At 36.8% G+C, this 18,487-nt stretch overlaps 1 protein-coding gene across 2 annotated transcripts in view; it reads right to left on the minus strand.

The window, feature by feature from the left end:
• The window catches only part of LOC126478212 (ATP-binding cassette sub-family C member Sur), a 402,049-nt gene that overhangs the window by 18,636 nt on the left and 364,926 nt on the right, over positions 1-18,487 (minus strand). For both annotated transcript variants that reach the window (XM_050103682.1, XM_050103681.1), the window contains 2 exons: positions 11,089-11,192; positions 9,351-9,547 (listed from right to left, as the gene is read on the minus strand). In XM_050103682.1, the coding sequence (XP_049959639.1) occupies positions 9,351-9,547; positions 11,089-11,192 (301 nt within the window). The remainder of the gene's footprint in view (positions 1-9,350; positions 9,548-11,088; positions 11,193-18,487) is intronic.

The following is an 18,487-nucleotide window of genomic DNA, read 5'->3' on the forward strand; positions in this document are numbered from 1 at the left end:
AGGTACCTGGATTCGGTTAAGAATGATTTTGAAGTAATAAGTTTAACATCAGAAGAAGCACCAATGTTAGCACTGAATAGGGGATCATGGAGGAACTGTATAAGGGGGGCTATGCTCCAGACTGAACGCTGAAAGGCATAATCAGTCTTAAATGATGATGATGATGATGATGATGAAGGTTGGCAGGTATGCTGTCTCTGTGCATCAGTAATCATGTGGTCACAAGATGTGTGGGCCCTGCGGTGTGCATCACAGCACATGGCACTGCAGGTTTTACAAGTTCCAGCAGCCGTCTCCAGCAGGGAGTGGCTTACTATTTCAGATGACTTTAATTATTCCTAACTGCCTGTTCAAATATCTAAATACATGCAAGCCCTCGATAATACATGACCTTCAATGGGTACCTTTCCACTGGCATACTAATTTCCTTCTGGGCCTGGATGGAGCTGAGTGTTTGTGATGTATGTCAGGCAAGGCAATCCGTGTGATATCACAATTTCATTATGGGGCCAGCATTTCTTGTGAGCTCCTATGCCATCATAACAACCATCATATTTCATAAATGGTTCATCATTTCAAAATGAGGTATTTTGCAAGTGATAGCATCTAAAGAGACTTTTATATTTTGTAATTAATATGTAAGTAACTCAGCTGCAGCAGAGAGAGGGTCAGTGGGACAGGACACGTAAACACAGCAATAGCACTTAAGTTCTCTAAGTGTAGGGTATGAGGAATTTTTGACCAGTGATTCAGGTAGCAGTTCTGTACCCTCCTATTTAAATGCATGGATTGTAAATTCATTGACTCTTTTTCAATTTTCACTGCTGTCATTTATTATTATTATTATTATTCTTTCTACTTCCTTGCAATGTCAGACAATTAATTATAAAATTTAAATATACTTAAAAAGTTTAATTTACACATGTAAAATTAATTTATTCAATTTAGTTATGATTACTACCCTTGTATGTGAAAAGGCTGTAGTCCACCACATTATAGCACATTGGAAAAATTTTGCATGAGCTGCCACTGCTTTTATGTGCATGCTAACATTGGAGATTTGTCTTTTGAGGCCATAGCTTCTAACTAAAGTAAATACCAGTCATGGATTAGACCTTAGACATGTTCTGATGGGTCAATTGCTGCCTACAAGGCAGTACAATGAGCAATATATGATGTGAGCAATATGTTCCCAATCCTCCAACTGTTATTGCTAGTAGATGATCCCGATGATACCACTGCTTTTCTATTCAAGCAATTTTTTATTTGGCCTCACAAGGGCTGAGTGGACCCTATACCGGACCTCCCTACTACAGAAACAATCTGAGGAGGTACCAGGAACCAAACCTGAAGGCACTGATGCTAACCAGTTGGCTATAGAGGCAGGTGTTGTATCATAGGGTATACTCATTTTTTTAAAAAAATTCATGTGTAATATGAATTGTTGGTTTTCACTCTCCTAATATCCACCCTTAATTTGGCCAAGAACTTGTTAATGAATGTTGTATCTGAACTAAAAAGTTCCTTTCTAGAGCCTAATCAGTGATGGAAAGAGTATGTGAGAATTATTGGTACGTCTTATATTTTAATTGTGTAGATCTTTTTATTCCATTTTCTTGTCTTCTACTACTTTCCAATTGTTCCCTCCTCTTCTTTTTGCCCTATTCGCAAATGTTTTTCTCACATTCTTGTGCCTTTTCTATTATTTACTTTAATATCCTTTCACTCTCTTTTAAGGTCCTTCATTTTTGCCCCTACAATGGCAACACTTCATTTTTAGTAGACTCTGGAATTCGAATCTCATTTGTTAGTGAGTTGGTGCTTTTAAATCATGTCCAGTGGTTTGGATCTTTTCAGATCGAGATGTTTGAGAGACCTCTACTTTCTTCAAGTATTTGTTGATCTGAAGCTTTCTTGTTCATTTGTGCTGTCTTTTCTTTTTATTTGCTGAAGGAAAAATCTAGGAAAACTATAAAATTATGAGATTCAATCATGTTTGTAAATTTGTCTGTTTGTCACCCTACACCTGTGATGGCAGATGAGTCGACACTTGTGAGTATTACGACTCACAGAAATAAATGTTACATAAATTCCTAGTCAGAAATAGTTGGTGAAAGCAGCAGAATAGTAATGTAAATGGCAGAGCAGTGGCCTCTTTCAGTGGAGTCACTGTCATATATAATTGTGAAAATGATAATGTTTCACCACTTATTTGTTATTTAATTCCTTCTGAATACACTATTGCAATTTGAGCTTTGTAGTCATTGTCAGGTGGTCCTGCAACTAACATACACTTTCCAGCATTAGTACATCATTGTGACATTACAATGGAAATTCATACAAAGTACAACAGGTAACATACCAATATTGTCCTTTCAAAATAAGTTACATTTCATGTCACGTTATGTGTTGAGAACATCATCTTTCAGGCATTCATCTGGGATATTATTAATTCTTGTTTCAACATTTCGACTGACAACTTTGCAGGCATTCTCACTTGGAAGATTTTTAAATCACTTCACACAACACTGTGGAGTAAATGTGCTTTATCAGAGATAACACTGTTGGTAATAAGAGCTTCAGTCATAGATAAAAAGTTATGCATCTTAGAGTAAAACAAATCAGGCACATAGTCTGCAAATCCACAGTGCTTATAAAGTATGTGGTTGATTATTATGGATGGCATATGTTGGAATGCCAGGCATTGAAGACATGGAACAATATTTCCTTTGAGAGCACAGATGTGAAACAAGTGATGTGCATGACTTGTCAAACTGGAAACCTTCATCTTGGCTGAGCAGGTTGTCTGCTAATTGCATTCCACTGTTTCCTTGACCGTTGAATCCCATAAGGATGACACTGTGGCTATTATCACAACTATCCTGTAATCCATGGAATGGGCAGTGGAAATACAATGTTCAGCCATTCCACATTTATTGGGCCACAGAAGATGGGATTATTATCGGCATTCAATGCAACATTCTTGTGCAGTATGCATTGTTTGTCCTGTGTAATTTTTATCACATGCACAAGGAATTTCATAGATATCAGGCTGTTGTGAAAGTAGATCATCTTTCACAGATTCCAGAAGAGCTGCTGCCTTGGCCGATGGAAGGGAGATCTTTTGGGACACTCAAAAGAGAAGTACATTTCCAAACCAGGAATATGTATTCTCTTCTGACAACATAGCACTCTTGTTGCACAATGATCTTAGTGTGGGACTTACTTTATTAAGTCCATATGTACATAAAATTTTCTAAATGAAGAACTATTACCCTGTCAGTATTATGCATTCTTTAAATCTGTCTTTGAATGTGTGGACAGTTTTCCATACATATTCAATGTGGCATGAATCACATTTTATTTCATATACAGCATGTACCCTTCAGATCAGTCTTTTTCATTTTATGTCTTAAAAGTTGTTCTAAGTTGTTAGTTGCGCACAATCCAATTGAACATTCATTTAAATTTTCTTGTCATACATTTCTAATATCAAGTCTGCCCTGTTTTTATTTTTGATAGTGATTTCTTATAAAATATTTAGTTCCTTATCTACTTCCTCTGCACTCAATGGCAGACTAACAAGATGATGTATCATAGCATTGAAAAATTCTCATTTATTGCTGGGTAGATGAGAAGAAAGACTGCTAATGACATGATCAGTGGTGATTGACTTAAAGAATATCCCAATCTCATGTCTCATTGTTATGAAAAGGATTGTTGCTGCTCACAATATAGTGGAGATGCTGAGTCGCAGATAGGCACAACAAAAATACTGTCACAAAATGAGCTTTCAGCCTATGAGATCTTTGTCAAAAAAAGACAACAGACACACACATTCACACAAATGCAACTCATACAAACATACCAATCTCATGAATGTTATTTACATTGGAAACATTTAAATCAAAGAAACAGTTAAATCAAAGAGACTGGTGAATTTATTCTATTGTGAAGTTAGATTAGAGCAGTGTGCGATTTGCAGGGGGGGGGGGGGGATGGGGGGGATTTCCCCCCATCTGCATCAGACCATCCCCTCCTCTGGTTTTAGTTTATGCGTCCCAACCTGGGATGTTTATTTCCCACACACTGGAGTGAAACTTTACATATAATTTAAATTTGTGGAGCCGAACACTGAAAGTTTGTAATAAGTCCTACTATTAATACTATTAATATGTTTCAGTTTTCTATCATCAGAATAAGTACAGCTTTTCACAAATGTGCCTCTACTTTTTGAATTCCTCTCATATACCTGTATGTAGATGATTTTGTAAATAAGCTTTACCTATACTGCACTTTTAAAGATATAACAAGGGATGGCTTTTCTGATAGTGCACACGCGTGAATAGTGAGTTTCGGCATTAACATCTATTTATAAATAGCTGTTTAACCATGCATATCGCCATGGACCAAGCTAGTAACATATATAATTCTAATAACCCCCGAAGACATCCCCCCCACTGGTAAAAGCACAAATCACATCCTGGATTAGAGATTAGATTAGATTAGTACTTGTTCCATAGATCATGAATACAACACTTCATAATGATGTGGAATGTGTCAGGTTAATAAAAGGTGTCTATACAAGATATTACATCACACAAAATATTACATGACACTTTTTTTTTTTAAGGGAGGGAGTTGTTGGGGAAATTACCCACTTACTATGTCCAAAAATTCATCTAATGATTAGAAGGAGTTGCCATTAAGAAATTCTTTTAAATGCTATATGGCTATCTGTCAGACTTTTGATGCTATTAGGTAAGTGACCAAAGACTTTTGTAGCAGCATAATTTACCCCCTTCTGAGCCAAAGTTAGATTTAATCTTGAGTAGTGAAGATCATCATTTCTCCTAGTGTTGTAGCCATGTACACTGCTATTACTTTTGAATTTGTTCGGATTGTTAATAACAAATTTCATAAGTCAATATATATATATATATATATATATATATATATATATATATATGCAACTCATACAAACATACCAATCTCATGTATGTTATTTACATTGGAAACATTTAAATCAAAGAAACAGTTAAATCAAAGAGACTGGTGAATTTATTCTATTGTGAAGTTAGATTAGAGCAGTGTGCGATTTGCAGGGGGGGGATGGGGGGGATTTCCCCCCATCTGCATGCAGTTAATCTGTGTGCAGTTAATGTACGTAGCCGCTTAAGGCGGGTGACCTTGAAGCAGACTTGAGCCGCTGAGCGAGGCTGCCGGGCAACACGGGCCCTAGTATTACTAGGCCTGTGTTGCTGGAAAATCAAGATTGCGCAACACTGATAAGGCGCGCTGGCTCTGTGCGCGCGAGTGGGGGCCGGAAGTTCTGACGTCATGGTGGTTGATAACTGTGTCGAGAGGCAGCAGCATGTTCATTCGACTCGAGGCAGCCGCACGAAGCACACAGCCATATATATATATATATATATATATATATATATATATATATATATATATATATATATATATATATATATATGGTTATAATAGAGGGAAACATTCCACGTAGGAAAAATATATTTAAAAACAAAGATGATGTGACTTACCAAATGAAAGAATGAAAGTGCTGGCAGGTCGACAGACACACAAACAAACACAAACATACACACAAAATTCAAGCTTTCGCAACAAACTGTTGCCTCATCAGGAAAGAGGGAAGGAGAGGGAAAGACGAAAGGATGTGGGTTTTAAGGGAGAGGGTAAGGAGTCATTCCAATCCCGGGAGTGGAAAGACTTACCTTAGGGGGAAAAAAGGACGGGTATACACTCCCACACACACACATATCCATCCAAAGATTGGAATGACTCCTTACCCTCTCCCTTAAAACCCACATCCTTTCGTCTTTCCCTCTCCTTCCCTCTTTCCTGATGAGGCAACAGTTTGTTGCAAAAGCTTGAATTTTGTGTGTATGTTTGTGTTTGTTTGTTTGTCTGTCGACCTGCCAGCACTTTTATTTGGTAAGTCACATCATCTTTGTTTTTATATATATATATATATATATATATATATATATATATATATATATATATATATATATATATGGTGAGGCTACAGTGAAGATCTCTAGCTCTTTAAATAAGTGTCTGCAGGATGATCTTGGATGAGCTCAAGCAATTATTCCGATTACATGCTTTTGCGTAATGAACACTCTTTTACTCAATGATGAGTTACCCCAGAATATGATGCCATACAAAAGCAGAGAATGAAAATAGGCGTGGTAAGCTAATTTACTGAGATGTATATTGCCAAAATTTGCAATGACCCTAATAGCATAAGTAGCTGAACTCAAACGTTTCAGCAGATCCTCAGTGTGTTTTTTTCCAGTTCAAGCCCTCATCAATGCATACACCTAGAAATTTTGAATATTCTACCATAGTTACCGATTTCTGATCGAAGTCTTAATGGTGTCATTCCATTTACTGTCAAAGTTTAATGAGAGCTCATTTGCAGAGAACCACTTAATGATTTTCTGAAAAACATCATTTACAATGTCACCAGCTAATTCTTGTCTGTTGGGTGTGATAGCTTGTATCATCGGCAAAAAGTACCAGCTTTGCATCTTCGTGAATATAGAATGGCAAGTCATTAATATATATTAAGAACAGCAGAGGACTCAAGACCAAACTTTGCGGCACCCCATTCTTGATTGTTCCCCAGTTCGAGAAATCACCAGTTTTTTGCATATTATGTGAACTGCTTATTTCAACTTTCTGCTCTCTTCCAGTTAGGTATGGTTTAAACCATTTGAGCACTGTCCCATTCATGCCACAGTACTTGAGCTTATCTAGAAGTATTCCATGATTTACACAATCAAAAGCCTTTGATAGATCACAAAAAATCCCAACAGGTGACTTCCGGTTACTCAGAGCATTTAATATTTCATTAGTGAAAGTATATATAGCATTTTCCATTGAAAAACCCTTCTGGAAACCAAACTGACATTTTGCTAAAACTTCATTTTTACAAAGGTGTGAAGCTACTTTACAATACATTACTTTTTCAAGACTTTTGGATAAGGCAGTCAGAAGAGAGATTGGGCGGTAGTTGTTGACATCAGATGTATCCCCCTTTTTATGCAGTGTTCTAACAATGGCATACTTTAGTCTATCTGGGAAAATACCCTGATGTTCACCATTTAATTCTTCATGTATAGAGTCAGTTTTGTCAAGAGAATCCTCAATGAATACCAATGTGTCATTTGCATGTATCTATAATAGCAGATTTTACCTGTTGTCTGTTGGAAATAACTGAAAAAGAGTGTTTCTTAGCTATTCGTAACTATATAAGATTCTAACTAAACAGCTTCTGCAATTCAGCAGATAAACTGCAGTTTGTGTCAGTTGGGCCGAGTAGAAGGAGAAAGAGGCAGGTGCACAGGACATGAATGCAATGACACATGGAAATCAGAGCCAGTGAAGTGCCTGGTTCACTCACACAGAACATCCTAATTAGTCCTGTCACAAACTTATCCTATCATACTTGGAACTAGAGCCACCTGTGAAAGCAGCCATGCCATAGACCAGATCTGCTACCATTTCATTACAGCATTTTATGTGGGCATTAGCATCAACTCGTTATGCACCAGAATAAATGTGTACAACCAAACTGTGGCCAAGAACAGAACTGATTATCCATTGATCACAACATGTGATCTGGTTCCTTTCTATCCAGTACCAGCCTTTTTGAACTATGCCGAAAGGAGTTACCCTTGCAATACATGCTAGCTCCTGTAATCCTTCTGGCCTTCATCTCCACTAATCCACTGCATCTGCATCTTGTATCCAATAGTTTCTCCTCCCTCTTTCATGTCACCCCCTCCCAACCCACACCTCCATGTTATCAACGACATGAATCGCATGAACTCTCTGGCTCTGGACCAGTGTGTCATTGCATTCCTATCCCATTTACATGCCACCTCTCTCTCCTGCATTCCTAACTCTCACATCTGCTGCCTCTCTCCAAGCTGCCAACTACCCTCCCCAACTCCTCCTCCCACATCCTGCCTCTTTCTACCTCTACCCACCTCACCCAACACAATCCGCACCCCAACCTATCTACTGAACTGCAATCCCAGTATTGTATGTTCAGCCAGCACACTGTACCCATATAGGTGTGTGTGTGTTGTGTAACACAACATGAAATGCAACTATTTTCATAAGAATAATAATGGTATGATCCCTATTAAGAGTACACTTGGCGTGACTTTTCATCATGTAAATTGTAATTTCATAATAATGTATTACCGATAAAATATGTACATTAGCTGCTCACTCTAAATTGTAAAGGATTCATATGAAACCCAGTGACGTTTTCATTTTTTTTTTTTTTTACTGTCAACAACTCAATGCTCCTACTACTCAATGAGTTGTCTTCTTTACTCCTAAATTACATATTTACATCTTGTGACAACTTTTCTTGCCATATTTATCTAATGTTATTTTGTAACCCAGGTGTTTATACAATTTACAAATAGTCTAAAGTAAAGTACACCTTTTTTTTTTTTAAGTCTTCAATAGTACTCACTACTTGTAATGAGATATGTGGCACATAAACTTTAATAATTGACACAGGCTTACAAACAGGAAACAGAATCTTAATTCTTTCAACATGACAGTCATTGAAGGATTAAATAATGAATGTTATTGACATTATTGACATGTAACACAACATGAAAGGTAAGTAATTTCAAAAGGATAATAATGGTATGGCCCCTATTAAAAGAGTACACTTGTCATGACCCTTCATGGTGTAAACTGTAATTTTACAATAATGTATTAATGCTGAAATATGTATGTTAGTTTCAGAATTACTTGACAGTGACTGTAAAGCTGAAACTGCAATAGAGTATCCAGAAGCACATCAATAACAGCCAAACAGTGAAAGCATTATCATTTAGATAGCTGCATTTCTTTCTACATTCCCTCTAATAAAAATGTGAATAAATTATTACTATTTGTAACTGACTGTTGGTGTACTTTACAGTAGTAGCCTACAGTGGCTGCCTCAGCCTGATAATGTTTAATTTAACTGGTTCCACATCCCTAAAGGCCACCTGTCTTGATGAGATTTATTAAACACAATGTGTGAATGAGTATCATCCACAAATATTGTTACAGTTCATATTTTACTTTCATTTTGAAGAAATATTAATTTTTATTAGTGTTCTTGTTTCTATTGCATACTTGGATGATAAGAATGAAGTGAGACATTAGTAATAACTCTTTAATGGGATATTCCATTGAAAGTTATGAACAATTCCCAATAGTCATCATGCCTTCTGATTTTATTCAATATTAAATAATTATATCCAGCTGGTACCCACATGAATTTAAAACTGTCTTACCGCTATAGTAATAACTGTGCGGCCAGCAAACGCTTTTGATGCTGCAGCTAGTAAGGCTTCTTCAGTTTCTGGATCAACAGAACTCGTCGCTTCATCCATTATCAAACAGGCTGCACCGTGCAGAATAGCACGAGCAAGACAGAATAGTTGTCTCTCCCCAGCACTGAGGTTTTCTCCACCCTCTTGAACTTCAGCATCTGAAAACCCAAAAACTTAGAAGAAAAAAATTCTTGCAGTGTTATAAAAATTATAGGTAAATATAGCTTTTCCACTAACAATAATGTTCCTCAATTTTACATACCACAAGCACATGAGTGTATAACTCTTCCTAGCAGTATCTTCCATGTCAAGGAGAAACGTGGCCTTTTCACAGAAATGTCTACATCTTCATCTATATCCATACAAAACACAGCAGAGGGTACTTCCTATTGCACCAGTTATTACATCTTCTTCCTGTTCCAATTACGTATGGAGCATGGTACATAACATGGTTTAAACACCTCTGTGAGTGTAATTAGTTGACTCTTGTGTTTGCAATCCCTACAGGAGTGATACATGGGGGTCGACACATCTCTTACACCACACCATTCAAGCTTTCTCAGGAGCACAGAATGATCAATCACGTAGAAAGCTTTTGTTAGTTCCAAGAATAAACCAGAGATTTTTTTGTGGTTGTCCACTGTGTTTATGACAGGGTTTATCAGGTTGAAAGTGGCTGTTTAGTTGGCTATGTGGTCTGAAGCCATGTTGACATCCAGAAATAATATTATTCTTGTTGAAGAATGTAGTCGGTTGTGAAAGGAACACTTTTTCAATAATTTTTGAAAACTCTGAGAGCAGTACCCATACATTGCTGATCACCTTTTCGATATAGGGGTATTACTTTTGCCATTTTCAGTTGCTGTGGGTAGACACCACTTGATAAGGATGATTTGTATATGGCTAATAAAGGAGAGGGTATGTGTCTTGCTGTTATTTTTATAATATAATCTGGAATATCATTAATATCAGCTGAATAATTACTCTTCAGTGAATTAATGGTATTTAGGAGTTCCGTTGGGCCTACTAGACTGAGGAACATGGATATATTATTTATTTCAATAGATGAAAGCTCTTTCAGTGTTGTATTAGGTGGATTTCCACATTTTTCCTTCACTAATTTTCCAACAACAGTTGCATAATAAGAATTGAAGTTCTTTGCAACTGCCCAAGGAGCAGTGAGTTTCTTGCCATTGTGTAGTATCACAATATTTTTGTGAGTTGTCTTCATCCTCGAAAGATCCTGCATAGCTATCCACAAGAACTTAGTTTTATTGGATGACTTCATAATATATATTTCATTTTCCTTAATTTTTGTGTCTTTTATGACACGTTTCAAAACTAACTTGTAATTTTTGAAATAACTAAGAAACTCAGCTATTGGTATATAACTTTATCAGATATTCAAATCAAAATTTTGTATTTTATATATAATTCTTTTTCCCCTTCACTAACAAGTCAAAATAAACTTAACAACTTATCCCCAGGCTCTTCGGATCTTTCAGGGAATAACTGTTATATGTCTTCCATGTTAAAGAATGGCCAAGTGAGAAAAACTCAAAACAGAAGTGGTGTGGTTAAGACAAACACAGAACACACTAACAGTAACCTCCACCCATGGAAGGAATTCAATAATTCACAAGGAATTCAATAATTCATCCCAGAACATTTTTAAAGGTAATGATCAGCTTTACTTTACCTAATTTTCCAGGATAGCTGCTGACAGTTTCCTTTAGCTGAGCTAGTTCTAAGCTCTTCCAGAGTTCAGCATCTGTAAACTGTGCACTTGGATCAAGATTTTCCCTGAAAATATTTTACATCAGGTGATTAAGTAGATTTGATTCAATTTGATTTGAATTCTATTTGGTCCTGTTAAGTCACAGTCTGTACAAATGTTGTACTGTAATGTAGGACACGTCAAAGAATTCAAAAGAGAAGAGAAACAAACAGTACCGGTACTGCAAATAATACACATACAAGGTATACAATTTTACATACATCAGCATACAATATTACAATATTGTTTATAATATGATACACCTTTCATAACTTAAAGCTCTAGAAATTCATTTAAATTACACAGAATGTGGTTTATCAGGAACTGTTTCAGTTTCCTCTTGAATATCTGAGGGCTGTCACTGTCCATTTTATATTCAGTGGGAGCTTATTGCAAATTCTTATTCCAGATTGGATAACTTCTTTTTGTACTATATTGAGTCTCTACAAATGCTTTACTTCTGCCTTGAGACATGACTGTGAATGTCACAGTTAGTTTGGATTTTTTTTTTATTACAAATATCACCAATGATACAAATAGCATCAATGAGTAGATGTACTAGCCTGTGAGTGTCAGTATCCTAATGGTCTTGAATAGGTGCCTACATGATGTCCACTTTATAGCACCACAGATCAACCTCACAGCTTATTTTGGTACTTTAAAAAACTTTCCCACTTTTGCAGTATTTCCCCAGAATCTTATAACACACACACACACACACACACACACACACACACACACACACACACACACAAAAATCACATCATCACACCATATTGCATCCCTATATATATAATAAATAAAAATACAAATGGCTGTCTTTCAACACAATAGCATCTGACAGCATGCACAAATATGTACCACTAATCCAGCATTGTCCAGTCACTTACTCTTATATCATCCTCCTCCCATCCCTACCCCACCAATAGGGACTGTCACCAGTCAGCCACCAACTCTGAAGGCCTTTTGACATCAGTCATTTTTATTGCTTTTCCTGTTAGTATCTTCCCATCCTCAATGTCAGTATCTTCCCATCCTCAATGCCATTAGTGAGTGATTGCTTACCATGCTGAGTTGGAATTTTTGATACATTCCATGCAGTTTAAATGTCATCCACTTCCCATTCTCATTCCCATACCAACCCCTGTGTGTCACTTCTCATCAGGACTGTTACCATTGAACCAAATAACTGTAAATACCACAAATATAACCCTGTTATTCTCTGTTTTTTACCATTTTTAAGGTGCCCTATTCCTACCTAATTCCAACCTACTAAACTCCTAGGGATGAAATGTCACTAGTTAGCCTAGCTGTACTGAAAACTATAAATTCAACACTAATATTGGTCTTTTCCAATTATTTTAATATGTCACCTTCTTCCCACTCCCACTCTTAGCGGTGTTAGAGGTATCTCCCCAGCGTATATTTTATTTTATTTTATTTTATTTTTTACTTGCTCTAGACTTTTTAAAGTTAAATGTGCATGTCACCACTTTCCCAATTTTCATTGACTAGGGGTGCTAGGCATGTTTTATCTCCATTGTATAATTTATTACAAAGTAACAGCAAGCTGCATTTAAAATTAAGTGAACTGGAATTGGTCTGAGTGTTCCAGAATTATGTTTTAGATGTAACGCCTTCCTCTTGCGCTGCCATTCCTAGGTGTTAAACATTATCAGGGCTGTGGTTCTTGGTTACTTTTACATGTCATTCTCTTCACAGCCCATCCCACCCCTGATGGCACCAAGGCTGTATTACCTGAACAGAATATTTTTTGATGGTACTGAGCCTTGTTGAATCTGCTCAAGGGATTGCACAGTTATGCTCACATGCCATCACTTCTAAAATTGGATAATTGAAACTCCTCCAGGCATTCCAGAGCTATCATGGAAAACACACACACACACACACACACACACACACACACACACACAAGTTTTGGTTATGCACCAGTTCATAGTCTCAGCCCCTCTGCTATTTAGTAAGTTGTTGCCTTTACTCCTTAAATTATGTACTTTCCACCAAGACATTCCAGGCCATATTAAAATTAAATTCCATCAGTGTTCTAATTAGGTTACTGCCACTGTGCAAGTGTTATGTTTTAGTTCTGGCTTTCACTTTGAGTTAAAAATGGCAATATAATGTGAGGAATTATTCTTATTGATAATGACTGCATATCATCTGTGTGACACACACTCCACAGAAGTCCAATTTTAGATATACGAGGGTTGTCCACAAAGTAAGTTAGGTTTCTATTTCTATCTGCAGCAGCACTATGATCGCAGTTCCGAGCATGTGCGGCAGTTACTCTGACTCAATGAGAAGACATGTACACCATTTTCAGATCACTGCTGCCAATGTGTGCTTTTTAGTGCTTCTTTATAATGTCAGCCGTAATTGAAAATGCCGCTGCGTATGAAATCAGATCTGTGATTCATTTTCTAAATGCAAAGAAAGTTAAACCAAAGGAAATTCAACAACAAATCTGTGAGGTTTACGGACAAACTGCTATGAGTGATACAATGATTAGAACATGGGTCAGATTGTTCAATGTGCACGATGAAGAACGAAGTGAACACGTGTTTGTGGTTACTGATGAACTGGTTCACACAATTGAAGAGAAGATTAAGCACAACCGTAAGTTTACACTTAGTGACCTTGCTATGGCAGTTCTACAAATCTCACGATCATTAATTCGTGAAATTGTCACTGGAAAACTGAAATTTGGAAAACTTTTTTAACATGGGGTACCCAAAATTCTTACTGAACAAAACAAAAAACAACGGATAGGTAGTGCACTTCAGTTTTTGACACGCTACAATGAAGGAGGCGATGGTTTTCTTCCTCGGATAGTCACGGGGGATGAAACTTGGGTATTGTATGACACCCCTGAAACAAAACGGCAATCAATGGAATGGAGGCACATTTCAACCCCAACAAAGATTAAGCCTAAGCAAATCTTGACACCTCGAAAAGTCATGTACACCATTTTTTGGGTCAGAAAAGGCATTTTGCTGACCAAACAATCAATGCACATGGTTACTGCGAGACCATTAAGAAATCGTGCTGCACAATGCAGAACAAATGCCAAGGATTACTGTAAAAAGTGTTGTTTATTTCCATGATAATGCCTGACCTCACAAGGTAAATGTAAGCAAACGGCTCTCACGGGAATTTCACTGGGACCCTTTTGATCATCCCCCATACAGTTCGGACCTCGCTCCTAGCGACTTTTATCTCATCTTACACCTACAATCTGTCCTTGGTGGTCAACACTTCAGCGATGATTACGAGCTGAAAGAACATGTTACCATATGATTGAATACACAGGCGGCAACCCTATATGAAGAAGGCATACAAAAACTTGTGCCACGCTATGACAAGTGCCTACAAAATTTCGGAAGCTGTATAGAAAATTATTTGAACAGTTTTAGATTTTTGTACAATAAATTTTTTTCTGTATCTGTACACGTTTGTTTTACATCACCAAACGGACCTTACTTTGTGGATATACCTCGTATAATCGAGAGATGATGATCAATGAACCAGGAAGCGCTCACAGGAAAAAGTGTGTGAGAAATGCTTAAAAAAAAACATTTATAGTGAAGGTAAATGCTCTATTTATTTAGAAGGAAATGTAAAAGACAGTCTGCAGCATAGAAGCAACAACAGAAGAGAAAAAATGAAAATTTTGAACTTATAAATCTGGCAATATAACAAACACATCCCTACCAAAACTAAAGAGCTGGACACTTTTCTTATTTGAAGCAGCATAAAATACTAAAATGTTTTCATCCCAGTGGAATCCATCCAAACACTACAGTAGCAAACATGAAAGTATGTTACACCCGCAAGCACCTATAAAAGGTAAGCCATCACATTAATTTAAAAAATAATAAATAAAATGAACTGTAATAGTTTTTGCTGTACACAAATATTTCTGTGCCATAAAATGATACTTAGTAAAAATCAGTTTCAGAAGTTTTCAGAAAACTTACAGCTAAATAAATAGTAAATTCAATACAGGCATTATATCATAGTGTATTCAGAAGTAAGAATACAAAATCATTTAATCCATCACAGAGGCAGTGTGAGTATCATATAAATGATACTTAAAAAGATATAATAATAATAATAATAATAATAGGTATAATACTCCGGAAAATCAAAAGAAACTTCGAAAATTCTCAGCTTATTGAAATAGAAGAAAATGTCACCAAAAATAATTCTAGAAATTTTTATCAAACTATTAAACACATACTTCAAGGATATCAGGCACCAGGTATTTGTTTCAAAGATGAAAATGGCAAAAGGGATTATATAACAAAGAAAATTGTGAAATTTTATCAAAATTTTTTGAAAAGCTGTTAAACTGTCTGGTTCTAACAGATAAATTAGAATTTACAGTGACACCTCAAAATCTAGAGGAAGATTTCCCACCAACAGAGTTAGAAATTCATGAAGCCATCAAAACACTCAAAAACAATAAAGCAAGTGGTGAAGACACCATTACAGCAGAATTATCGAAGTGGTCAGAACCAAAAATCATAAAGGACCTACAACATTTGAGAAAATTTGGAAAACTGAAAAGATTCCAGTTGAATGGAAAACAGCATTAATCCACCCGCTACATAAAAAGGGAGACAAATAAAATATCAGTAATTACAGAGGAGTGTCACATCTTCCAGTAGCATAGGAATTATTATCAAAAATTCTCTGGAACAGAGTGGTAGATACTTTAGACCAGGGCTTCCCAACTTTTTCAGCTGGCGGACCCCTTCTTCAGTCAAAAATCCATGGCGGACACCTAGTCAGTCAAGAGCACAGTAACTTTAAATTTCAGAGTGAACCCATGGGAACTGAAAGCTTCTTAATGCAAGTAGCCATGTTCCCAATGACACCCCCTCCCCCCACCCCATCCCCGAAGTATCAATAGTCTTTGGTTTACAGATGGATGAAAACAACTTGAAATTAACGACTCAATTTCAATTCCCACTGTATCCAGACACCTACTAGTGGATTTACTCCCTTTGTTCAACACTACAGCCTGATTAAAATTACTTGGTAATTGAAATTTCGCATGATGGAGCTGTCTTCCTCCAAGAGCAATCAACGTCACGTCCAAACTGTTCGCTGTTGACAAGCTGCCGCTTATGGTCTGTTCACTTCCACTATTTGGCTACTGTTGTGTAAGGAGCACGCATATTTCGTAACAGTCGTGTGTGTGTATGTGTGTGGGTGGATGGGTGTGGTTTTTCATGAAATCAGAAGAAAAATGTTCAAATGTGTGTAAGGTCTTCCTTTGGTCGTCCTCCCTCCTCACTTGTTTCAGCTGGAAACTTCCCTTGTTGTGAAGGCGATGCAGAAACTGCACCCTTCTTCAGTGATTCTGACTTCAGCCACCGATCCATGTTAGCAGTAATAAACTGGTCAAAAATCGACTTATGAAACAGGTAGTGCACTGACAAAGCAAGTTTAACATTTAATGATGCCTGGGGCTGCATACGTGGCAGCGAGCGCTGTGATTGGTCGACAAAGCTCGCTCAGCGCATGCGTAAAAGGTTTCAGCGCGTGTGGTGCCGTGAGCCGGGGCACAAACGACCCCCGTATTGTTGCTAAACAGTCGATCAGAGAAGCCGCATTCTCCGGCACTAAACTGTGTATACGTTCTCACTTAGGAACTGCAAAGGCTGCTTGGGGATACGACCTGAAGTAAAAGTACACAAGTTTTTCACACGAAAAAAAAAAAAAAAAAAATAGTGATGAATTTGATTTTCACATTTTTATTCAATAATTTTACTCATTATTTTACACGATTTGGTGAAAGGTGGCCGCAGACCCCTTAGAAAGAGCCAGCGGACCCCTAAGGGGTCCATGGACCACAGGTTGGGAAGCCCTGCTTTAGACGAACAACTGGGAGAATATCAGGGTGGTTTTCGAAAGGGAAGATCCTCTGCAGAACACATTTTTAACTTAAAGTCAATAATTTGCCATAGAATGTTAACCAGCAAACCCATAATAGTGTCATTTATTGATTTCAAGAAAGCATTTGATTGTATAGACAGAGAAACAATAGATAATGTCATTAGAGAATTTTGTGTTAAATCAAGATTACCAAATATAATTCGTGAAACACTAACAGGTACAATATTTAAAGTCTAATTTATGGGAGAAGAATCTCAGCCACTTAAAATAAAAACTGGGGTTAGACAAGGTGTTGAACTGTGTTCTAGAAAAAATTGTAAGGATCAGGAATTAGGAGCTAAAAAATCACAAAATTGAACCAATAACTCTGGGAAGGAAAACAAATGGAATCAAGGTAAACTACTTGGCTTTTGCGAATGATTTTGCAATACTTTCAGAAAACGTGACAGAAGCAGTTATTCAGATAAACCTTCTGGAAAAAATAGCAAACAGAACTGGTTTCAAAATTTCAGCTGAAAAAACAAAATTCATGACAAATATAAAAAAATGCACCAAAATTCATAGAAACCCAAATAGGTAAAGTAGAGAGAGTAAATAAATTTAAATATCTTGGAGAGACTACACAACAGAATGGACTAGAAAAATCTGCAATAGATGTAAGAATTAACAAAATGGAAAGAGCATATGATTTGACCAAAAATATTTACAACAAGAAATGTATGTCTAGAAAACAAAACTAAAACACTACACCACAGTGCTACAGCCAGAATGTTTATATGGATCTGAATGCCTAACGATGAACTATAAGATGGACAGACTAGAGGTACTGGAAAGAAGGATTATTAGAAAAATAATCGGTGCAATAAAAACTGCAGATGGTTGGAAAATAAGAAGTAATTAGGAGATCTACATAAATATAGAAAAATATCTGAAGTAATGAGCAAACGAAAATTAACCTTTTTTGGACACCTCTACCAAATGGATGGAAATAGACTAACAAAACAAATACTCCTAAAAACAAAGATGATGTAACTTACCAAACGAAAGCATTGGTATGTCAATAGACACACACAAACAAACACACACACAAAATTCAAGCTTTTGCAACCAACGGTTGCTTCATCAGGAAAGAGGGAAGGAGAGGGAAAGAAGAAGGGATGGGGGCTTTAAGGGAGAGGGTAAGGAGTCATTCCAATCCCGGGAGTGGAAAGACTTACCTTAGGGGGAAAAAAGGACAGGTATACACTCGCACACACACACATATCCATCCTGTATTTCTGGAAGAAGAAATTGGGAATAGCATGGATTTCGGAAGTAAGGAAAGATCTAGAAAGAAACAACATCAAAGAATCAGGAATAGCAGAAAGAAACTGTTTTAAAAATAAAATTCTATATT

Source organism: Schistocerca serialis, chromosome 1, assembly GCF_023864345.2.
Source record: "Schistocerca serialis cubense isolate TAMUIC-IGC-003099 chromosome 1, iqSchSeri2.2, whole genome shotgun sequence".
In the NCBI taxonomy this organism is placed as follows: Eukaryota; Metazoa; Arthropoda; class Insecta; order Orthoptera; family Acrididae; genus Schistocerca; species Schistocerca serialis.